The sequence below is a fragment of the Triturus cristatus genome, chromosome 2_1 (genome assembly GCF_964204655.1).
Source record: "Triturus cristatus chromosome 2_1, aTriCri1.1, whole genome shotgun sequence".
NCBI lineage: Eukaryota > Metazoa > Chordata > Amphibia > Caudata > Salamandridae > Triturus > Triturus cristatus.
The window spans coordinates 115,006,832-115,032,368 of NC_140581.1; the positions used below are offsets into that span (position 1 = coordinate 115,006,832).

At 46.5% G+C, this 25,537-nt stretch overlaps 1 protein-coding gene across 2 annotated transcripts in view; it reads left to right on the top strand.

Moving 5' to 3' along the window:
- Positions 1-25,537, top strand: part of DCTN3 (dynactin subunit 3) — a 60,917-nt gene that overhangs the window by 28,735 nt on the left and 6,645 nt on the right. Inside the window, exon 4 of one of the 2 annotated variants that reach the window (XM_085628429.1) lies at positions 15,882-15,968. The exons of the other annotated variant lie outside the window; for it this stretch is intronic. Coding sequence (XP_085484555.1) covers positions 15,882-15,968 — 87 coding nt within the window. The remainder of the gene's footprint in view (positions 1-15,881; positions 15,969-25,537) is intronic. 2 annotated transcript variants of the gene reach the window in all.

Sequence of the window (25,537 nt, forward strand, 5' to 3'; positions counted from 1 at the left end):
TTTAAGTTACGCAGAGACACTGATATTATAGTGCATAAGTAGAATGGCTGCAAAAGTACAAACTCGATCTGCCAAATTGAGCACCAAGGGCCATCTAAACTTAAGACAAATGAGCAACTGAAAAGGAACCTCCCCCACCCCCCAAAGTACCAGCGCAGCAGACCGCAATTGATAGAATGTTGCACAAGGCTATCGGTGAAGTTTCAAATGAAATTGAGCGCACTGAGAGACGGCTCTCATTAACCCCTCAATTGAGCCAATTTTCGGCGCCTGATACCAATATGTCGACGACCAATCATGATTTGCCTCTGGAGACCCCGCTGACAATCATTACTTCTGTACAGACCTCCCATTAGTGGCACAGATGTAAACGGCAAAGGGGTTAAGATACGAGCTGTCAAGAAAAAGGGGAACAGTAAGAGGCAACCTGGGTATAAAAAGGCCAGAAATCGTCTGGTCTCTAACTACCCAGATGTTGTAGCTGCAGAAGATAGTAGGGACCAAGTATTGGATACACAGGTACCCCCTGGTTGGATAAAGTCGTTTCTCTAGTGAAGCTAAGGGGGGGAGGGGTAGGCAACACTCTTACCACCACTGACCAATAATTTGGTCACAGAGTCAATGAGTATAAACCCATTGACTGCACAAATAACTAAAACTACTGAAGAAGAGCAGCCTAATAAAATTACGCCTACCACCCCATTGGATAATTCCATAGCAGGGCCCTCTAATGTTAACATAAGACCATCATTATTGCCAATCCCGAACCACTCACATAGCGATAGAACACACACAAGCCTTCTTTCGAACATAGCCTCTGCAAACTTGGCGCTACCGCACAATTTGTTGGGCCCGCCCCAACCTAGAGAAACACCTTCTATTAAACCTGTTAATAACGGGTCTTGTATAAATTTCCCCCCAGAGGCGGCCCCATATGTCATCATACTCACGGGGGTCCCAAAGTTAAAACCTGGTTATACAGAATTGCATGACGAGCTTAAAAACAGTCACGCATTGGCTGAATAACAAGCCATTGCCGAGGGACGTACAGGGGGAAATTTTGCATGTAAGAAGGGTAAGGTGGCTAGGGAATAGGCAAAAGAATGCAGTAGGCGACTGTGTGGTGGTAAATTTTAGGGACTACAGAATAGTCGATCACATACTAAGTTGGGGCCCGGCTGCTCACTGTAGTAATATTAGCTCTTTACCTTTGGGGTCCTTCTATGTCAATGGAAGAAGTACTCTGTTTAAAAACTGGGCCCATCAAGACACAGACGAGCGTTCTTGGGGTGGCAAGGATTTTTATGGAACAAAGTCATATGCTCTTCCGCGGAACCAAGGTAGATTAGCCCTGAGGAACAGGTTTGATCCCCTTACGTTCCTGGAGGAGTCGGACTGACTGCAAGGGGCGCAAGATTATGTTGAGCAAACTCTCGTAGAGCTGAATACTGCTCAAATTACCTCCACAACTATGGCCCCTTGTTACCCTAAGACGAGTAAAATTTGCACTGATTCCCCAATTGGGGGAAGGATCCCAGATAAAATTATTGTAACTGAATGCACAACAGGAAATATGTTGGGTAGTTCTGCATGCTTACAGGAGGTCAAGATTACTGAGGTAGTAGCCCATGTGTCCCCACAATTACAGTATCCACAAGCTGTTCAGGCTATGCTAGCGATCAATATAGACGTAAGCACTGGAGTATCTGACCACACTATCAATAATAACCTTGGCCCAAAAGGGAGACAATTACAAGAGGGGATTGAAATGGTTTCATGGAATATAGCTGGGTTGTCCTCCAAATTTCATAATCGGGAGTGGAGGCAATATATCACCAGATTTCATGTAATTTGTTTGCAGGAAACTTGGGTGGTGGACCACAATCCCTTTCATTTAGCAGGGTACAATTGTTTCTCTGTGCCCGCGCAGAAATTGGCCCCGGGAAGAGCAACGGGAGCGCTAATTATTTATGTGGATTTGCAGCTAGAAGGAGTGTGGACCGATTTAATTTGGAACTCAGCTAACATACAAGCTATTGGGTTTCATGCAAGCAGGCTAAATGTCATCCTGATTAATGTATATAATGCCATAGCAGGGAGTGGGAAGGGGCGAATAATATATGACCTGGATAATTGCCTGACTCGAGAGTTGGATCAAAGAAAGACAGCTATGGCCCCGTGTGTGGTTTTGGTGGGAGACCTAAACTGTCACCTGTGCCCTAATTTAAGATCGCTGGAGGGTGGTTGGTCTGGTTGTACATTGGCAAAAGGGCCGCATTTTGAACACACCCCGGAAGGGCTGGAGTTAGAGAGGGTCCTGAAAAATCACGTGCTAAGGCACACATTAGACCTGGTGGGTTCCAAAGATGGCTGTGAGGTCACTCCAACATTTAGGGGAAGAGGGTATTGCTCCATTATAGATTATATAGCTGTCTTTCATCTATTCCGGGACTGGATAAATGAGGCAGACATTGAATGGAGCATATTTAGTGACCATAACCCATTAGTATTGAAGATTAAGAACTGGTCTTCCCGTAAAACACAAAGAAAAGGGTCAAGGCAACTAGCACAGTGAGGGCAACCGATCAAGGGAGACGCCTCAGATGGTCAAAAGTGGATGGGGATGCCTTCTATAGATCCTTAATGGAGAAAGGCAAAGAGATGATCGGGGTGTGCCTAGATCCCTCAATGGAGGGACCTGTCGTGGTTAAAGCTTTTGAGTCCGTGGCACACCTCATGGATGGCCTATTAAAATCAACCTCGAAAGTGGAAGTCAAATCCTCCCCCAGATGGTTTAACAAAAACTGCTCCCGGGCCCACAAAGAGTTAAAAGAATGTTTAAAAATAGTCCCAAGAGATAAGACGCGAATTGCACAGTGCAGGATCGCATCTAAAAAAGAAATCAAACAAAGGAAACTGGCACTCCAATTACAGGCATGGGAAGACCTACGGGATGCAGCAGATAGAAGAGATTCAAGTGCATTCTAGAAAATAATAAATAAACCTTGTTTCCAGGATACTGCTGCCCCAGTAATTGGTACAACCATCCTCCCGGAGCAATGGTCTGACCACTTTGAATTACTGTATAATCATTCAATGGAGAACTCTAGGGGTGATGGGAGACTCTGCCCATGGGTGACTAAAATCGAATTCACATTGGAGGAAATGGTAGTGGGCATTCAAGGGTTGACACAAAATAAAGCCCCAGGCCCGGATGGAATCCCCCCAGATCTTTATTTAAGTAGGGTTGACCTCTGGGCCCCAATCCTAACAAGGGTAAGAAACACAGCGATTGCAACGGGCATGCCACGATCCTGGTCCGAGGCTATAATAGTCCCAATTTTAAAAAAAGGAAAAAATTGACGTGACGGCCAAAGTCCTGGGGCGCGTAGTTTTAAATCGCCTATTAGACTGGGCTGAAGAACACCAAATAATTACGGACTTGCAATATGGGTTCAGGACCGGAAAATCGACCACAGACCAGTGCCTGAATCTTTATTTATTAGTGGCTAAATACACCCTTGCAAGTGATCAGGCTGTATATCTGGGGTTCATGGATCTCTCAGCCGCTTTTGATCATGTCAATAGGGAAAAGCTCTGGGATCTGATAATCAGACTAGGGGTAGATCAGGGCCTAGTTGACATCTTAAGAGCACTTCACTGGAACACCTCTGCTAAAGTGCGTTTTAATCTGGAGGGTGATACTACGGCACCCTTCCCTTGCACCAGCGGGGTGAGACAGGGATGCATCCTGGCCCCGTTCCTGTTCTCATTGTACATAAATGAGTTAGAACAGGCACTATGTAAACTGAATGCAGATACCCCTAGAGTAGGCTCCCGACCGGTTCCCGTGTTGTATGCAGACGATGCGGTACTCTTAGCCCGCACACCCAAAGGTTTGCAGAGTTTGTTAGATGGGTTTGTCAGCTTTATGGCCAGTTTAGATCTATTGGCTAACCTAACTAAGTCTTATGTACTGCTGGCTGGATATAAACCTTGTAAAAAGTTCTTATATAAAATAGGCATACACAAAATGGAACAGGCTAAGACCTTTCCCTATCTGGGTTTACTTTTTGATGGGCTTTTACATTTTAAACTTTTAATTGAAGAGCGGAGCTCAAAATTAGTGGCATCCACAGGGGCCCTAATCAGCTACGGGCGTAGGCTGGGCAGGTGGTCTCCAGAACAGGTTATGCACCTATACGGCTCAATCTGCTGCCCCAAAGTAATGTATGGGGCTGAAGTTTGGGGTTTTGCATGTACCCAACAAATACAGACTGAGGAGAACAAATTCCTGAGAAAGATCCTCCAGATTTCACAAAGTACATCGGCCCACATTACTCATGCTGAATTGGGAAGGGTACACATGGAGGATCTGATTAAGGTCAGACCTCTTATGGCTTAGCTAAGAATTTGGTCCAATATGGAGGCAGGTTTGAGCAGACCAATAATTTGAGACTGTATGGACAGAGACAAGGGAATGTGCATTCCATGGCTGAATTATGTAAGGACTGCTCTGGAGGGATTAGATTAAGGACCTCTTTTTTTAACCCAACAACTATAATCCCCGAGAATAAACGAATTTTTTACGCAAAAGAGACTGCACGTAGAGCGTCTCTTGAAGAAAGCAAGCCCACAGTCCGTGCCTATAGCATGGTAAAGACAGTAGAAGGTATGGAACCATACCTCGCTCTTATGCACAATGCACAGGATAGGTTTTTAATCACCCGATTTAGGCTCAACCTTTTACATCACTTGTTGGCTGACCCACTTGGTTTTACTGTTACAGTTGAGCAGAAGGGTACCTGCGGCTGCGACAATAGGTCTCCGCAGGATACCCTTCACTTTGTTTTACTATGCCCTTTTTACTCGGCACCCAGACGTAGCTTTTTACTAAGGATTTTAAAACAAATGAAGTTTAGACACGCCAAGGTTGCTCTTTTATACTTACAAAGGTCTGAGAACCCCTGACATTGCCTTGCACCATGAATTTTATTAAAGTTGCAATAAGACTTAGGAACACTAGGGGGCAATATTGAATGAATTGATGATAAATGTACCTTGTGAAGCCTAATGTAATTGAAATGCACTGAAACAATGTTTTTTAAATGTATTACTGTACTTTTATGATATTTTTTAAATATCGAATAAAGGATTTGAAATTAAATTATATTGCACTTCGCAAGAAAACGATTGTCAGTTTTCAAAATAAAGTGTAACATCATGACAGCTAGTAATTGGAGACGAGGCAGGCCTAGGCATTTGTTAGCGGGTCGACGCCCCTGCGCCCCCTATGGGTGAACTGCCACTGATATTATAGTACTGTCAACGGGTGGGACATATTCAAGTGATTGGTCCAGGAGAATCTGAGAATGGTCTGTTTTATTTCTCGGAAGTTTTTCTGTCGATACCGTCTGGCAAAGTAGATGTCCCTGCAGCAGAAAGTCTGTAAAATAATGCCACGAACTGTTGAGAGGGACACAAAATCCCGGTAGGGTTAGGTTTGTGAGGTGTCCGACATCTAGGAGATCATGATTTGATATATCTATCAGCATAGGACTCTTCTGTTCATTGTTCATATTGATCATGCCAGTCCCGCTGACATGGGGTCTAGTCTCTCTACACCAATACTTCTGTCTAACTCCGCACAGAGCCTGGCCAAGTAAGCCAACAAATCTGTCTTAACCATATTCGGGATATATATCAAACCCAGTATTAGGATCTGACATGCCATCTTAATTTTTATTAAAAAAAATATCTACCATCTAGTTCGATGGATTATAGCAAGCAACAGTATTTTCCTGATCATGATAAATAACCATGCGGAGACAGTTCGCTCCATTGCTACTGATGGCCTGCTAAAGCTTCTGGGTGAGCCTAGAATTAAATAAGGCTGCTGTGTGCAACAAACAAAGCGATGATTAAAACCCACTGCATTCGTAAATGAACACCTGCCTGGGTGCTGGCAGAACTTCTTGTTGTGCTCCAAGATAGGCAGCCACGCCGCCGGTGGAAGAGGAGCCTGCTAGGTGCGATGCCATCCCATCAACCCTGCATGCTTCAGTCAGCTGTCTCTCGTCACAGGGACTGCACTTTACAATGGAAGTGCTGCCACTATGATCTGTCGCTGTTTCCCATCTGCACGCAAACTCTTCTCCCAATAGGTAGCCTGGACGCTATCCTCAGCAAAATTGAAATAACTCCACTTGTTATACTTTCACATCATTTACGGTAAAAATTTACCACGGAAGCAATAGAATGCGAGCGGCAGCTGTTAATGGTACCTTTCCTGGTACTTTTTTAGTGCAAAATACATCCTTGCACCACTTTACTGGAGGCTGCGTTTCCCGCTAAAATGCAGAGCAAAATGACTGATTTGCATTTATGTAATTTCAAGTAATTTTGCTTAAATCTCATGGAATTGCTTGAAAGCAAATTGCATACATTTCACACACCACTACATTGACTCTACCCCAGGCTGCCTCAAACTCATGTCTTTGAATTCAGGGAAGGGGGTAATAACCACATTGCAAGGTCGACATGAATTGGACAAACGATAAAATCAACTGCAGATGCAGGAGAGTGAAGATTTGGAGACGGCTGCATCTAAATCGAGAGATGCTTAGTATTGTATCGCTGCTATGTTAAGTATACGTCCATGGTCTAGGAACAAAACGGTACCTTGAATAGGATAATAATGAGGTTTTAACATTATGCCACCTGCAGAAAGCTTTGGGTAGGATGAATTTAGAACCGAACTGGAAAGATGCAATTGTTTAGGATTCAGTAGAATATTTGAGGACGGTGGGGACCTCAAGATGGCTCCTTGAGCAAACAGTCAACGCTGACGTCGGTAGTGATTTGATGTCGCGCATTGAATCCCAGCAAATTAAACTCCCTTCATACTTGCAAGGTCGAATAGTGCGGTATTATGCCAAATGTGTGTGTCTGTCTGTCTGTCGTAAGATGTGTGTGTATATAGGCATTCCAGATTTAATGATCAATAAAATAAGGCTACTGGGCTGTTATTTTTTTATTTACCTTACCAAGCGCATTGTCAAGCAAGTTCACCTCTCCTAAAGCACAGACTAACCGCTTGAATATTAATTCTATAATCTGCCCTGGATCAGTATGAAAGCAAATTAATGAATGATTTTAATGTGAGATTTTAATAAATTAGTTATGTTATTCTTTATTGGCAGAATCCCATGAAGAAATATGTTGCGCATAAGGGATCATTGTGCCTTGTGTTCCAGTTTTGAAAGCTGATGTCCCTGTGTGAACCCTGGCTTTGATTTTTAGCACAGACCCCGTCAGACTATACTTGATGAGAGCTGCTAACAGGCTCATTTGTGTTCCTGTAAGGAATGTGAAACCGGATAAAAACAGTGTGCAGCCATTTTCGAATCCATATGGATTCTCTGTGTAAGAGTGCAAATTGCATTAAACCCCATTTTTCCCCATGCAAAAGGTGGGATAGCGCACGTTTGTTGGTGTGTAACACTGGAACCAAACATCCATCCTCTGCAGTAATGTTATTATCCCCATCTGGTTTGACATGGCCAACCAGTTGGAATTGAAGTAAAATGTTCAAAATGTGGCTGCGGTAACCTAAACCCTGCACATTATCATCGATTCCGAGCATAAAAACGTGTCGTGGAACATTCCAAAGTCATCCGAGGGTAAAACAGAAAGATCGGTTAACAGATTTATCCCAGGATAATTTTAACACCTGCTAGAGCCCCAGGGCTCAGCTGGAAGTCTTAAGAAGGTGATGGCATTGCAGCAAAGCAGGCTGGCAATACTTTGTAGTCCTTTGAGTCCCAGAAAGTGGCAGAAATGATGCAGCACAGGCGTCCTAGCCTTTCAGCTGCTGTACTCCCCAAACATAGGACAGTGGTTCAGGCCTCAGTCACCTTCTCTGTCCGCCTTAATGACACACAGAAAGCGAGGGCCTCAAACACTTTCTACTCGTATGTTACTAAAAGGCCAGTGATCCAGCTGTACAAGTATTCGACAATTTCAATTCCTTACCTTCAAAGAAAGTGACAGTGCTGTGTCTTATGGGCGCAGCCGCTTTCACCTCAGTGACACACAGAAAGTGACAGTGCTGCCTCTAATAGCCGCAGCCGCTTTCACCTCAGTGACGCACAGAAAATGACAGTGCTGCCTCTAATGGCCGCTGCCGCTTTCACCTCAGTGACGCACAGAAAGTGACAGTGCTGCCTCTAATGGCCGCAGCCGCTTTCACCTCAGTGACGCACAAAGTGACAGTGCTGCCTCTAATGGCCGCTGCCGCTTTCACCTCAGTGACGCACAGAAAGTGACAGTGCTGCCTCTAATGGCCGCTGCCGCTTTCGCCTCAGTGACGCACAGAAAGTGACAGTGCTGCCTCTAATGGCCGCAGCCGCTTTCACCTCAGTGACGCACAAAGTGACAGTGCTGCCTCTAATGGCCGCTGCCGCTTTCACCTCAGTGACGCACAGAAAGTGACAGTGCTGCCTCTAATAGCCGCAGCCGCGTTCACCTCAGTGACGCACAGAAAGTGACAGTGCTGCCTCTAATGGCCGCAGCCGCTTTCACCTCAGTGACGCACAGAAAGTGACAGTGCTGCCTCTAATGGCCGCTGCCGCTTTCACCTCAGTGACGCACAGAAAGTGACAGTGCTGCGTCTAATGGCCGCTGCCGCTTTCACCTCCGTGATGCACAGAAAGTGACAATGCTGATGGCTGTAGCTGCTTTCACCTCAGTGACTCACAGAAAGTGACAGTGCTGCCTCTAATGGCCGCTGCCGCTTTCACCTCAGTGACGCACAAAGTGACAATGCTGCCTCTGATGGCTGTAGCTGCTTTCACCTCAGTGACTCACAGAAAGTGACAGTGCTGCCTCTAATGGCCGCTGCCGCTTTCACCTCCGTGACGCACAAAGTGACAGTGCTGCCTCTGATGGCCGCTTTCACCTCAGTGACGCACAAAGTGACAGTGCTGCCGCTGATGGCTGTAGCTGCTTTCACCTCAGTGACTCACAGAAAGTGACAGTGCTGCCTCTAATGGCTGCAGCTGCTTTCACCTCAGTGACGCACAGAAAGTGACAGTGCTGCCGCTGATGGCTGCAGCTGCTTTCACCTCAGTGACGCACAGAAAGTGACAGTGCTGCGTCTGATGGGCGCAGCCGCTTTCACCTCAGTGACGCACAGAAAGTGACAGTGCTGCCTCTAATAGCCGCAGCCGCTTTCACCTCAGTGACGCACAGAAAGTGACAGTGCTGCGTCTGATGGGCGCAGCCGCTTTCACCTCAGTGACTCACAGAAAGTGACCGTGCTGCTTCTAATGGTCGCAGCCGCTTTCACCTCAGTGACGCACAGAAAGTGACAATGCTGCCGCTGATGGCTGTAGCTGCTTTCACCTCAGTGACTCACAGAAAGTGACAGTGCTGCCTCTAATGGCCGCTGCCGCTTTCACCTCCGTGATGCACAGAAAGTGACAATGCTGCCGCTGATGGCTGTAGCTGCTTTCACCTCAGTGACTCACAGAAAGTGACAGTGCTGCCTCTAATGGCCGCAGCCGCTTTCACCTCAGTGACGCACAGAAAGTGACAGTGCTGCCTCTAATGGCCGCAGCCGCTTTCACCTCAGTGACACACAAAGTGACAGTGCTGCCTCTGATGGCCGCTTTCACCTCAGTGACGCACAGAAAGTGACAGTGCTGCCGCTGATGGCTGCAGCTGCTTTCACCTCAGTGACGCACAGAAAGTGACAGTGCTGCCTCTGATGGCCACAGCCGCTTTCACCTCAGTGACTCACAGAAAGTGACCGTGCTGCTGTGATGGGCGCAGCCGCTTTTCCCTCAGTGAGGCACAGAAAGTGACTGTACTGCAGCAGTGTAGGCCTCGCACTTTGGGTCTGGTCTGGAGTGCAGAGTATGGTATTTACTCCATCAAAGCCACAGAGTACAATGCCCTGCCGCCCTGATGGAGTACATATATTCATCGTCGCCCCACTCACTGCTGCCGCTCCTGCCTGCCTTTGCCGCCTCCTGCCTGCAGATTCCTTCGCTCGCTGCCCGCTGCTCCTGGGAATTTCTCGCTGCTCCTGGGAATTTCCCGCTGCTTCTTGGAATTTCCCGCCGCTGCCTCCCTGCGGCCCCGCCCCCCTGTGATTCCATTCGCCGCCCCGCTCCCGCCACCCAGCTGCTCCTCCCTCCCGGCTCCTTACTTATGACGTCCCCAGAGCGACCGCGCAGCGGATGCGCGCCGATTGAGCGCCAAAGTTGCGCCAAAGGTAATCCCGTCTGCGCCTGTCCGCGCCTGGACCGCGCCCAGCGTCAGACCCCCTGATCCTCGCCAGCACACCCTGCACATCTACGACGCCAAAACCCTCCACGCACTCAACGCCGGCCGAAACACCGCCTGCTACTGAGCCACCCCGAGACGCACCCACGGACCCTTAACCTGCCTGACCTGCCGCTTCACCGGCCTCCGACCCAACACCGCAACTGCTAAACCGAGCCCCAGCAACAAACACATGATGTGCATCCTGCTCAACACCCGCTCCTTTCACAGGCATGCCGTCGAACTCTGGAACCTCCTCGACTCGACAGCACCAGACATCGCCTTCCTGACGGAAACCTGGATGAACGCCTCCTCAGCGCCCGACGTCGCCATCGCCGTCCAGGAAGGCTACAAAATCACCCGGAAGGACCGCGTCAACCAGACAGGAGGAGGCATCGCCATCATACACAAGAACACCATCCGCATCACGACCAACTCCGATGACACCTTCACCTCCGCCGAACACCTCCACTTCCAGATACACACCGACCCCAAGACCACGCTCAGAGGCACCCTCGTCTACAGACCACCGGGACCACGCACACAGTTCAGTGAAGGCATCACAGACTTCGTCAGCCCGCACGCTTTCAATTCCACCGACTACATCCTCCTGGGGGACCTCAACTTCCACCTGGAGGACAACAAGGACCGCAACACCACTGCTCTGCTGGACAATCTGGCCAACCTCGGACTCAAGCAACTGGTAACCACCCCCACCCACTACGCCGGCCACACGCTTGACCCAGTCTTCTCATCCAGCAAATACGTCACCTTCAGCCACTCCACCAATCTCCAGTGGACTGACCACAGCTGCGTCCACTTCAGCTTCAGTAAAACGACGACCCACCACCACCCTCAACAAGCCCCCCGCAGGAGCTGGAACAAGATCACCGGCGACCAGCTCACCACCTTCCTCAGCCAGAACCCCCACCCCTCCCCCCCCACCAGCTCAACGGACCCCAACGAAGCCGCCAACAACCTCACACAGTGGATCACCAATTGCGCAGACTCCCTCGCACCACTGAAGAAGAACCCCCCCAGCAGACGCGGCAGCAAGAAAGCCTCCTGGTTCACCGACGAGCTCATCCCCTCCAAGAAGAACTGCCGCTCCCTGGAGAATACCTGGCGCACCAACCAGACCACAGACAACATGACGGCCCTCAAACACGCCACCCGCAAACACCACCAACTGATCCGCGCCACAAAGAAGACAGCCTTCAAGGAACGACTGGACAACAACACCCACAACAGCAAGGAACTCTTCAGCATCGTCAAAGAGCTCTCCAACCCCGACGCCGGAAACAATGACATCACTCCCTCGCAAGACCTCTGCGACTCCCTCGCAGCCTTCTTCCACGACAAGATTGCCAACATTCACAACAGCTTCGGCCCACCAACCACGAACCCCACCACCGAACCGATGCCCCCCACCGCCACCCTCCGCACCTGGACCCCAGTCAGCACCGAAGACACAACACGCACAATGAACACCATCCACTCCGGATCCCCTACGGACCCCTGCCCACACCACATCTTCAACACGACCGACCACATCATCGCACCCCACCTCCGCGACATCATCAACGCCTCCTTTAACACCGCCAACTTCCCGGAGTGCTGGAAACACGCCGAGATCAGTGCCCTGCTGAAGAAACCAACTGCAGACCCCTCCGACCTCAAGAACTACCGCCCCATCTCGCTCCTCCCGTTTCCTGCCAAAGTCATCGAGAAGACCGTCAACAGACAGCTAGCCGCCTTCCTCGAGACCAACGGATCCCTCGACCACTCGCAATCCGGTTTCCGAGCCAACCACAGCACGGAGACCGCCCTCATCGCAGCCACAGACGACATCAGATCCCTAATGGACAACGGGGAAACTGCGGCCCTCATCCTCCTGGACCTCTCCGCAGCATTCGACACTGTCTGCCACCGCACCCTGGTACAGCGCCTGAACAACACCGGCATCCAGGAGAAGGCCCTGGAGTGGATCACCTCATTCCTCGCCGGAAGAACCCAGAGAGTCCGCCTCCCCCTGTTCCGGTCAGCGGCCACCAAAGTCATCTGCGGCGTTCCACAAGGGTCATCGCTCAGCCCCACCCTCTTCAACGTCTACATGAGCCCCCTCGCAACTATCGCACGTCAACACAACCTCAAGATCATCACCTACGCCGATGACACCCAGCTGATCCTCTCCCTCACCAGCGACCCGGATGCCGCCAGAGCCAGCCTACACGAAGGGATGAAAGACGTCACCGAATGGATAAAGAACAGCCACCTGAAACTGAACTCAGACAAGACGGAGGTCCTCATCCTGGGATCATCACCCTCCGCCTGGGATGACTCCTGGTGGCCCCCCGCCCTGGGAGCCACCCCCAAGCCAACGGACCACGCACGCAACCTAGGCTTCATCCTGGACTCCTCCCTCTCGATGACCAGACAAGTCAACGCTGTCTCGTCTTCATGCTTCAACACCCTGCGCATGCTTCGAAAGATCTTCCGGTGGATCCCCACCGAGACCAGGAAGACGGTCACCCAGGCCCTCGTCACCAGTCGGCTGGACTACGGGAACGCCCTCTACGCCGGCACCGCCGCCAAACTCCAGAAGAAACTCCAACGGATCCAGAACGCCTCAGCACGACTCATCCTGGACATCCCCCGACACAGCCACATCTCCGGACACCTGAGAGACCTGCACTGGCTCCCCGTCAACAAAAGAATCACGTTCCGACTCCTCACCCACACACACAAAGCCCTCCACGACCTGGGCCCCAAGTTCCTCAACAGCCGCCTGACCTTCCACAAGCCCACCCGCCAGCCTCGCTCTCGCCACCGTCCCCCCCCATACGCAGAGCCACCGCCGGAGGAAGATCCCTCTCCTACCTGGCAGCCAAGACATGGAACTCCCTCCCCATCCACCTCCGGACAACGCAAGACCATCTCACCTTCAGGAAGCAACTCAAGAGCTGGCTGTTCGAGCAGTAGCGTTTCCTCCCCCCCCCCACCCCCCCCCCCCAGCGCCTTGAGACCCTCCGGGTGAGCAGTGCGCTATACAAATGCCTATGATTGATTGATTGATTGATTGATTGGTTTAGAGATGCCCGCCAGCTCTGCGAACCTCTATAGTCATTGGCAGGAAGCGATGTCACGGCGGACAGTAGCAGGCGAATCACGAAAACTAGCATTCTCGCGAGCAATAGGGGCTGTTAAACATTTTTCTAATAAGGTAGGAGGCCGGCCAGTACCAGTCTTGTTAGACATTTATAGATCTAAATGTGTATCCATAGCACTGTACGGTGCAGGAATTTGGGGGATAGTGAACACCCCAAGCATTCAGACTTGTCAGAATGCCTTCCTTCGTTATCTACTGGCAGTGCCTGGGTCCACTTCTTCTTATGTCTGTCATCAAGAGCTGGGCGTACCATACATTTCGGACCTTATTAAACTGGAGCCCATTTTGTTGTGGCATAAAGTTTGGTCTGGAATTGAGACAGGCCTGAATAGGGATATAATCAAGGACTGTCTAGGTCTTGATGGGGTCTCGAAAATGTCATGGTTTAAATACCTAAAAAATGTATTTGCGGAGATGGGTCACCCGGGATTTTTCGACTCTCCAGACATTATGGTTGGCTTATCGAGAAAGAAGCTCAAGCAAACCTGCCTGCATTTCCTAACAGAGCAACGCTGGCAGTCAGAGAAATGCAAGAGTTCTGTTATGGCCAACCATTTACTTATTCAAAATCAAGGTATTCAGCCATACTTGAAATTAGTCCCTAGTTGTTATTCCCGAATGTTATTGTCTCGCTTCAGGGCAGATATCTTTTTTAGATTAGTCACCTTCCCTGAGAAGAATTGCTGGCTAAAGGAACTTATTCCTTGTCCCTGTGATCAGGTCTCTGTTCAATCTTCCCTTCATTGTATTCTTTTCTGCAAATACTACTCAGAACCAAGGAAAAGTATTCTTCGACACGTCTTAAAAAAGTTAGGGTTGAGGCAATGTAGAGTGGCGTTGGTCAGATTGCAAATGTTAGATGATGAATTTCTTATCTCTTCTGTGTCAATGTTTCTTAAAACTATTATAAGATTCAGGATCTCCATGAATTAGATTATTTTTAAATGGTAACATTTTGTCTTTTAAAGTTTGTTGTCTTTTGCCATGAATGAAATGTTATATATGTGTGCTTTTATGGTTTTGTTTTTAAAATCGAATAAAGCTGTTTCTGACTCTGACTCTGCTTTAAAACAAAATTCCAAAGCAGGATTTTGTTTTTCAAAGAACAAAAAGTAATGATCCCTCCCACCCCACTTCCACACCCTAGAAGTCTCCTGTGGTGCAGGGGGTCATTATTATTTTTATTATTTTACTGTCCCTCTCTGCCACATTTTACCTGGCAGTCACAAACCGCATTAATTCAGTCAGTGGACTGCGGGTTTGGTGGACTGGGTTCTCTGTTGCAGTTGCGACGCAGGACCTTCTCCGCCCAACTATAATCAGGCCCTTTATCTTCTCAAGGCCACCACAAAAGGGACCGTCCGCACCAGTGCAGACCTCACACTTTCCACTCCATGTCAAGAGAAGTATTATCAGTAACACAACAGTGCGTGCCTGAGACCCATTTCACACCTTAATATCACAAAGAAAGTGACAGTCATTAGACATATTGTACTCCATGCTAAAAAGAAAACTAAGGCAGCTTCTGCTCCTTAGTGCCACCTAGAATATGGCAGTAGTGCAGCAACACAGGCACTTTAAATGTTGCAGGCCTCAGACACTTGCTTCTCAATGTCGCCAAGAAAGTGGCCGCACTGAAGCAGTGCAGGCATTGGACAGTGTATCAGCAGCTTCTCCAGCAAAGCGAAAGTACTGACCGTGCAGGCCAATCTGTCTTTCTGCACTGCCTCAAAATGAGAGTGACAGCTGTGCAGGTGTTGAACACTGTTTATTCCTTAATACCACTCCAGTACAGGGCACGGTTCCAATTCACCCGATTTGCAGCTCTAGAAAGAAAGTGGCAATACTGTGTCCGCGCGTGTCACAGATTTGTTGTACTACGTACGGCAAAGAAAGTGAAAATGCCACAGCACAACCCTCTACACATTCTAATCAACCTAACAAATTAAGTGTATTCCAGCTTATTGTGAAAACAAAGACGAGCACTCTGTGACCCAGGCCTTTTCTCGTTTAGCGTCCACACTTTGGAACAGTATATGTGAATCCGTTAGGCGCTTATTTCCAGTCCTTCAGAAGGAAAAAAACAAGATTCACTCATTCACACTTCATCTCTATGCGACTAAGTTGTCTATTTTATAAATGTACATCCTTGTGTTGACTTCTCATCTTCCAGATCTACTGTAATGTTGTTGCTGATGATGTACACCTTTATCTCGTTATTCCTATTGTACCCGAGTTATGGTCTGCGTAAAGCACTCCACTGCTCTGTGGCTAGTTCCACGCTCTGTAAGTGCTGGATATAAATAAACATTTTAAATAAAATGACTGAGTGAAAAGCAATACGCTATCAAAGTATGACATTTCCTCCTCCTCCTCATTTCAGTTGAAGATTTAAAAAAGTATCTGGATCCTCAGTACATCGACAGGATTATTGTCCCGGATGCCATGAAGCTGGAGTTTATCTTTGCAGGTACCGTTCAGAAGTACACTACCTTTTGTAAATTATTTTAATGATTTGTTACTTAGAGTGCATGCACTAGGGATGCGGAATTTTGCATCCCCGATGTCTGAGGTAGGCCTGGGCAAAAATTTCGTTCCGTTCGCGGAAATTGCGATAATTTGACATTTTTGCGTTCCGCGGAGAGCGCGAAAATGTCAAAAATTCCGGTTTCCGCAGCTTGGCGATAATTTGTTTCTTGCTCGCGCTGTAAAATGATACATTCTCGCGCGCGCGCGATCGCCTTACCTGAATCCCTGCGTTCGCCGACAAGTTTTCTTGATCCGGTCGCGTTCTCCATGAGATGTTGTATTGTTTTTAGCCATTTGCGCTGTCTCGCGACAGTTCGCGCCCGCAGTGACGTCATGCGTCGCGCGATCACGTCTTTCTTCTCGCGATCATGCACCGCGAGAACAACTCAAAACAAGATGGCCGCGCCCGCAAGCAACCACATGGGTAAGTTGGCGACCCGCAACCATGCAGAAAATCTCGCGAACATGCCGGAAAAAAACTTCCGCATCTTCGCGATATTTCTGCTTGTTTGCGATAATTTTAAACATTCTCGCGATAATTTGCGAAGGTTAATTCCGCAAATTCCGCCCACCCCTAGTCTGAGGCATGTTACGTTTTTTTGTCTGATGGGCAACTGGACATTAAAATATGGTAGGAATGGATAAGGCTGTGGCACCCTGGTGCTCGCAGCCAACCAGGAAGGCAGAAGTAGAACCCACTATTGTGTGAAATGCATGTTGAAGCCCCGAGTGACGGGGGGAGGGACGGAGGGACGGAGGGTGGGGGAGGGGGAGGGAAGGAGGTGTTACGGTGAAAAAGAAAGGGCTGTGGCTGCATCTCCCCCAGTGCATGTAGGACCAGTGATGATGAATAGACAAGGTTGAGCTGGATAATGAGCAAGCGGAAAAAAGGAAAAGTCCTAAACTACCGCAGCGAAAAGTGGTTAGTTTGGCGCTTACAGGGGACAGAAAATGGCACATGGTTCTAACTCATGAAACCGAATACAAATTTACAGAGATCCATTCGCGTGGAAGTTGAGTTCTAAATCTAATAATTCATTGCTGTGACATAGCAAATGTGCATTACAGATCTTTTAAAGAAATGTCAGAACTCAACTGTAATAACATATTACAGTTGAGTTCTGATGTCACAGTGCCTGCTGCCAGAGCCAGCACCCAGGGGAAAGACTGGTCAGGCCATGGAGCATAATTAAAGCAGCAAAAAAACAAAACGTGGCTTTTCTTTCTTTTGCTCTGTGTTTGTAGACCAACAGTGAAAAGCAGAATTTAAGTCAACCTGTTTATTTTTTGCTGTTCTTGTGTAATTATAGATAAGTTAGTCTTTCTGCAGGTTTCTACACATTCTGAGCCACATTTTTTTAACTAACTTGTATCAAACTGATTTTAATATTCTTTTCCCAAAAATATTTCACCGCTTTTTTGATGTTTAAATTTGCATTGGAAATTCCATTTTTGTTCTTTGTGATTGCAAACATGCTCTCTTTTATATGAAGGAGCTACGTGCTAAGGATTTAAGTGCTTTATAGGAAACGAAATGGCGTTACCATGCATTATAAATGGATAAAGTAAGCCCTGTCATACGTGATATTGGTATAAAGTCATCTTTGAGTTCGGCCTCGTTCCTCTGTAAGGTCACGAAACTCCTCGATACCTTGGAGTATCTTTATCGTGTATGGCAGTGGGTACTTTATCCCATATATAATGTTCACAAAACTGTTTGTGGTCTTATGAATGAAAGAGACACTTTAATGTTTACGTTTTTAATCTGCAGCCAAACGGGAGAGAGAAAAACAGCGTGAATGTTATTGGGGACTTGTTTTCACCATTTAAGGACAAAATGTCGAGAAGATGATCTGACATGGACTGCTGTGGTTTTAATTCTACAGTGAGCTTGGGGTTCCTTGCACAGAATTCATGCTTGTACTCCATGAATTTAATAATATCACCACTTTCTTCACTACTTTGTTAAAGATTTGCCATGCTCATTTTGAATACTGTTTTATGTTGTGTTTTATTTAATCTGTGAAGGTTTACTAACATAGTTAACTATAATATCTGCAATGCAACTTCAGCTGCTGGGCACATTTTGGCAGCAGGAAACAGCAAAGCTGGTGGAGTGTCCGTGCAAAAGCAAAACTGCAGTTTCGGTTAGAGTTTGTCAATATGTAGGGTAGAGTGGAGATTGAAGTGTGAACTCGAGAGGAGAGAATGCAGGAACATGGGAGCTAACAATGGGGGTCTGGATAGTCTTATTCATAATTGAGAATTAGCCATCCGTGAAAAAGAAACCTCGCTCATGGCAGCTTCAAGCTAGACATTGCCAACCTCTTTGTACCTGATTTCACCCTCTTCAATAGAAATGAGGATAATGGTCAAGGCAGAGGAGCTGCTTTCATCGTTTAGGACTTTCCAGTAAGGAAAGCTTCAGGCAGATTTGAGACGCCTTGAAATATGTGTGAGCGGTAGTTACCACATACATACCCACCTCATTTGTGTGCATCTTGAGCTACCATCCAGTCAGAACCCCGCTTCCTTTTTTGGAAACGCTCTCAACCTCACTCAGCATATTCTCAAACAAATAGTATTTGTCACAGGAGACTTAAACATCTGGCCTAACGACTTGCACCCCAAAGCGTTATCCAGGAACTGGAAATTCTGTGAATCATTTAACTAGCGAAGCAGCCAAATCACTGCAGGGTGTCAGTCTTGATCTCATCTTCTTAGTGTTCTCTGTTTATTTTTGATTCAGACCTCCAGATTACAAACTACAAGCCCCACACATTGTCTGATCATACCATTGTACTTTTATTTGTTGTAGTGAGACGGTGCCACATACAAATCATTTTACCTCAAGGAAATGTCTAGAATCTCTCCTAAAAGCATTGGTGAAGATCTCGTCTGAACCATTGAGTGCTCACCATCATCCCAATGGGAGGCCGTAGCTTACCTGGGAACCAAAATCTTCATCATGTGGCCATCCCAAGGCCTCCCAGACCTCAAAGGCATATTAAGAAAACAGCAATTTGCGGGTATCGGGTGACGTGCCACAGACCAGCACATCTGGATGATTGGCGGACTTCACAGCTTGTCCTATTCATTCTCGTCCTTATGAGTGTATGATGCAAAAAAGGCATATTTTCAATTCTACATTCTGGACGCTCTAAACCCCTCTTTCCTCATTTGATCATGCCATCCCACTGGAGATATGCAGTGCTAAGGTCATCAACTTTTGCCTTCCTATAGTGGGACCACCATAACTAGCCTCATAAATTACAAATTACTCATTCTGTACTGGGAAAGAGACCCATAAATTCTAGTATTTGATAATCATGCATCACTTGAAAGATCCAAAAGATGATCCTCATACCATGTCAACTACAGACCCGACCCAGACCTCCCCTGTGTGGCTTAAGTACTGGAAACTATCCTGTGCACCATGTTGTGCACTCCTTCACATTGCAATCTGCTCCGTGATTTTAAGTCTGGATTCCTCTCTTGCAATGAAAAACAAACTGCTCTATTAGATACCTGAAAATAATTCCTTTCTCCCAGTGATAAATGTAGGTGAGTAGCGTTGGGGTGGGTGGAATGTTTGGATTGTGACACCTCCCCAAATAAATTCATCCGTGGCTTGGTAGTTGGGTCTAGGGGCCCGGAGTGTGCTCTGCTATGTCTGATCTTTGTTTGTTTTAATTGCCATCCTGATTTCACCAAGGTGTTTTAACTTGTGCAGTTTTTGAATCAGGAACTTAAATATCTTTAGGCCCAGTTTAAACAAAGTAGCAAATCTGCACCCACACAAGTACTTCGTGAATGGGTGCAAATTTAATACTTTTTAGAATTTACAAACATTGGCAGTAGTATGCTTGGAAAGCTATGCCTTTCTTAGGTTTGCAGGCATTCTACTGCAATCAGACACCCAAAAGATCATGGGCTGAATGCTTGCAAATAATCTAACCACTGGCAGTCCTTCGGGTTAGCTTTCTAAACCTTTATTTTTCAATCACTGTGCCACTCTAAACAGAGAGCCTGATTTAGGATTTAGCAGACGGAGTAAAGGTATACAGGGGGGTAAGGGGCTTTCATCCTTCAAATGATAGGGTTGGTCCTGTCAATGTAGGAAAAGTTTGAGTGACAGCACCTTCAAACATAAAGGTTAGGTGTCAAATGTTTCCAAAGATTTTTATTTTTCAAAAACAAACGCTCAAAGTGGAATTTTGTTTCTGAAGAAAAACTATGACACCCCCACACACACAAGTCCTGGGAGTTTTATCTCCTGGCGTGGGGGTCATGTTTCTATTTTTACGGTCTCTCACCACCAGGATGTACCTGGCAGTGACAGTCGGTAAAGTCTCCTCAGCAATTGTTTTCAATTGTATTGAAAGCACAAAACATTGGCTACCACCTTAATGCAGATGACCCAGCTCTACCTGCTGTTGGAAGAAGGACCTGGAGAATAGCAGCCAGCAGAAAATTCTAATCTTGACTGCAAAATAACTAATTCTTTTTGAACAGAAAATAGGCTGAGGTAGCTATAATGGGTCCCAATGAATCCTCACCATTCCCATTTGTGTGGTGAGAATCAACGTCTACCCATACCAGTACATAAGTCTTGTAGTCTTGAGGAGGCTGCTTGATACTGGCATCTCCTTACACTCCAAGTAAAGGCTGCATCCAAGAATGTCTTTTGGCTGTACCAGTTTAGAGGAAGCCCTTCTGCTTGCCGTAGTCCACTGCACTAATGTCTTCTGCACAGGGCCACATTTTAAAATGTAACTCCTCTTCAAGACTAGTAATGCACTGTCCAGCACATCTGAGATGCAAGAGCCTAATGGCACTCATGAGAGATGTCAATTTAAGATTTTCTGTCTAATGCACAATGCCCTGTGATTCCTCACTATCGTTTCTGAGCACTACCATTCACCCATGCATTTTCATTGAGCTACCCTACTCTATGTCCAATCCAAATATAAACAATTTGGTGGAAAATTCCTGCGTGTACGTGGCCATGTCAAACATGCTTCTCTTATCTGTGCCAGTCACTCGCATGAGGCAGTTCTCCATATTTACTACCAACCATAACTTGAGAGACATGTGGTCCACTAATACCATAGCTGTACCAAATTTATAACTTTCTTATGGTGACATTACCAATGTACAGATCAGGCTTCTCCCAACAATGCACCATATGACTCTTCCCATTTTTCAATACTGTATATCTTCACTGTCGTCTGTATCCTCTAAACTCAAAGGTCACAAAAACTGGCATTTAATACTCCAGTCCTCCTTCCTGCCCCATATAATTAACTAAAATATCGAAGCTACTTGTGGAGACTTATAAGGAATATTTAGAGATGTCTTGGTGAAAGGAGAGGAACTTCCCTGATACACCAACTTAATAATACAGTATGTGCAGTACAATGCGTCTGTGCTCATGTTTGGGTGGGAGGGAGAAGGAGTTGGCCTCCTATAGAGTATAAAGATGGCATACTTTTTCTGTCAAGGTTAAAATGCTGAAGCCTGAACTCCTAATGCTTCTCATTGATTCATAGTAGTACACAGTCTTCTTTCACATTTTGCTTCTGCCCACTACAGCATACAGGATGGGGCAGTGAGGCAGCCTACCTAAGACACTGGTTAAGTTAACTTTGATTGACTTCAATTTGCTCTCTCACTAGTTCCCTTCAGTGTCGGGGTTTTTATTTTTACTTTATATAATTACAATAGTGTTGCCCTTCTGTTTAGAGCCTTATGTGATAGCACGGCACTTTTGATTCACATTCCCTCTTTATCAGATCCCATCTCCTGCCAATGCCTGCCAATTTCTTTTGGAATGTTTTGCTTTTTTGACTGCTGCTACGTTACATACACCGGATTGTGTCCATTTTTAAAACTGTGCTGTATTAAGTTATCATCTTTTTAACTTTTTTCTTTCTTGCCTTCTTTAATTTTTTTCTCATTCGTTCTCTCTCCTTCCCCTCTTTCATTCTTTCAGTGCCAGATGCATTGACTTTTTAAGTTGTTCCCCTTTGCTCAGGAGTGCTATGGTTATGCTTCTGTGTTTTGTTTTTTTTGATTGATGAAGGCCCGATATAAGCCCAAATTATAAAGCTTTGTAAAAACCATGACAAATCATGCCCGATATCTGATGGCAAACGCTAGACCAATGCTTGTTTAATATTTTGCCCCAACTTAAGAAGTTGGTGGCTAGGCCATACATGGTACTGTTGTGGGTGAGCAGAGTTTATTTAAAGGTGTATTCTCTGGATTCTCTCATGTGATATGGTGTAGTTTAAGTACGGATTGTTGCAAATTCTTTTTTTCTGGATACTATTTTTGCAGACTTTAGTAAGTTGTAAAGTGCCTGTGCTTCCCCCTCTAAAACTTGTGATGTATATTGGAACTCTCTAAGTAACTTCCCTAGAAGTCCATTGTAAAAGGTGTTTAAGGTTCACCAATGACATGGAACGTTAACTGTCGTATATGGACTGCAGTACATATTCGCAGCTCCCACTTATGCGACAAATCTATTTCTGCCAGGGGCACACCTGTGCTCTGGCAAGGCTGCAAGTTAAATGCACTGCAGTGATGCATGGCGGGGAAAACTGCCTTTGCCATGTAGACGTGTGCCTTGTAAGCCCACAGGGGGAGATCTAGTATACCCTGCATATTAAGGTTAATGTGCCCTCACAGTGAAATAGAAGCCAAAAACTATTTCGCTCTGTAGGCCTGGCTAGACATTTCTCTAATAAGCTTACATTGTATAACATGTTTTATGCTTCAAAGTTATTTCCTGCTTTGTTTTAAAATTCGAACTTCAGATTCAGATTTTTGATAACTTAAGCATATAAGTAATTTTGTAAAAATGTAGTTTAGTTTGGCTTAGTTCAAACTGGCTTAAACCCAGTTTTGTCCTTTCATCTCACTCCCAGCGCTAAAATACACATGCTTGGCTGGAAGACCTAATCTCCCTAGCTCAGGGGGACATGGCTTGTCTCTGGGCCCAGGAAAGGCTAATGGATCTTAACTGTTGACCACCCAGCAGTGATTAGCTATCTGGGAGTGGACGGGAACAGTTGGAAGAACAAAGAGCAGCTTGAGCACTACCTGTTTTGACATGCAGATGCTATGGAGGGCTGCTGCTATTAAATTCCAGAACTCGCCTAGACACCTCCTATCTAGTAGGATTCCCAGTTCCGCCACCATTCACACTTTCAGAGCTTGAAGCGGTAACAACCATGACTCTGAGGATAATTGTGTTCTTCTGGGCCCAGTAAAGGCCAATGAATGTAAACTGCTGACCACTTCAGACTTTCCCTATCTGTGTGTGGACAGGAACAGCTGGCAGAACAAAGTGTAGTTGTAGAACTGATTCTTGACTTGGAGATGCCAATGAGGCCTTACTCCAGGGGTCTCCAACCTTTTATGTAATATGAGCTAATTAAAGTCAATAAAAAGTATTCAGAGCTACTAGTATTAATAGTGATGTAATACTGATCGCATCAGACAAGATTACGTTAGTGATCACCAAAGCAAAATTACCAGTAGTGGTCACCTCTGTGCGTTATGCACTGTTGCCAGCAGCAATGTAAAAAGGTTTGGTCAATATGGAATACCTCTATATGTTTATTAAACATTTATAGTTGCAGTGCCCCTGGTACTGAGGTGGTAATGTTAGTCTTCCCAACACTGCATGATTTATCACTAAAATATGAGTGTTAAATATATTTTAGAAATGCAACTATTTTTCTGCAAATATCGACTTAATGAGTTCTGAAAATACTTACATTGCCATCTTGAATACGCACTTTAGGTCTCGCCTGGCGTAGGCTGCGCAGACATGCGCAGTCTCGCTGGCGAGATTTAATGAGTTAGAGCAGATTTCACTAGCGGGGTTTAAGCCCCACCCCTCTTTTTCATTGGCTGGCGTCACTGTTTATGCTAAACGGTGGCCAGCCATTGGAAAAGAGCTTCCAGTGACGTACAGTTTTCTCTTTTAGAGCCGTCCCAGTTGGACTGGCTCGCTTGGTTTACGTTTGTGGTAAAAGCTTTCTTATCTTTATGGGGCCATGTGTTTCAAACATATGGCCCCATAAAGACAAGAAAGCTTTCGCGAAGGATGAAAATGAAAGCCGACCGTGCCTTAGCAGCTCAGCCAGGCGTGGCGAGACTCCACCCCCTCTGCCATCGCCATTCCCGCACACGCGGAACAATAGAGCCGCATCCAGGGAGCGCGCGCCGCATGCAGGACAGGATGCAACATCCCTCACTAACATGACCAGGTACAGTGATGGCTTGTTATTATTACCTGTTACAGTGAGCAACGCACTGGAGCATTAATCCTTTTTCCCGGCGTGCACTATGGCTCCCAGCTTCATATAAGCTCAGATTTCTTCTTTTGCAACTGCGCATGCTTGAAGTTACAAGCTTCACGAAAACAAGGGACGACTTGAAACTAGTATAGTGAACTGCGCAGTAGCCGGGACACCGGAAAAGGTTGGGTTATGTAGCATTGCGCTTCCGGTGTGGTCCAGGTTAGAGCTTGTTGGGGGGTGGGAGGGGGCTTGTCTTTGTAAGAAGGGGCAAAGCTTTACTTGTTCATCGGAAGATCGGTTCCATGCCCTGGCGCCGCCACAAGCTACAGGGCTGAGACAATCTCTGCTGCAGCAGCGTGAACCTGGCATGTCTTTCTTTCTGCACCTCATTCATATCCCCTGTACCCTTGGTGTGGCCACATCCCCGCTCTGAGTCCGTATAGGGTTCCATGGGTTCATCATCCCTACTGATAACTCCAATCTGGGCCTCCTTCACCGTTCGTTGCATTGTCCCTTCTTTCATTAGTTTACAACTTAACAGTTCCCTTTTCTGTTGGTTGCTATTTGCTTAAACTAGTCCCATCAAGCAAACCCAATGTGTTCTTCTCATCCGTTTCCTTCATAATGTTGCTGTGGCTGTTGTTCTCCCATTGTTCCCTTTTTAAGATCAATTCACCTAACAGATATTTGACTTAACTATGTCTGATTCCCACTCATAGGGGACTGGCCACACACACTCACCGTAAGTGTTTGCTAACCCCTTACTGCAGATTCCCCGATCAAAGGATAGGTTCACGTAGGCCCTTGTCGCTGCACCACCTGCCTTTGAATTTGGTTGTACAACTTATTTAATTCGAAAATCAGCCCAATACATTTATCCTATTTACCCTAGCATTCACAGCGCATAATACCAAAGGCTTATTCAATTTCCTACAGAGCCAAAGGGCAGCGAGAGTTGCTTATAACAGTTTTTTGCTGAGAGTTTACCTAGCTCTGTCTTCTACAGCTAGTGGGAAGGAGAGGAGCAGCTGCCTAGATCCTCTTTCCTGAGCACTTTCTCGGGTTCCCGGCACAAGAGTAGGTGTGCTTTATAAATACTCTGCGTTTGCAGTTCACTCGAGCCCCCAACTTAGGCCACCCATTTCCTAGTGCAAGTTGGGGTGGAGCTGTAGGGGTAACTAACTTTCTTTTACCA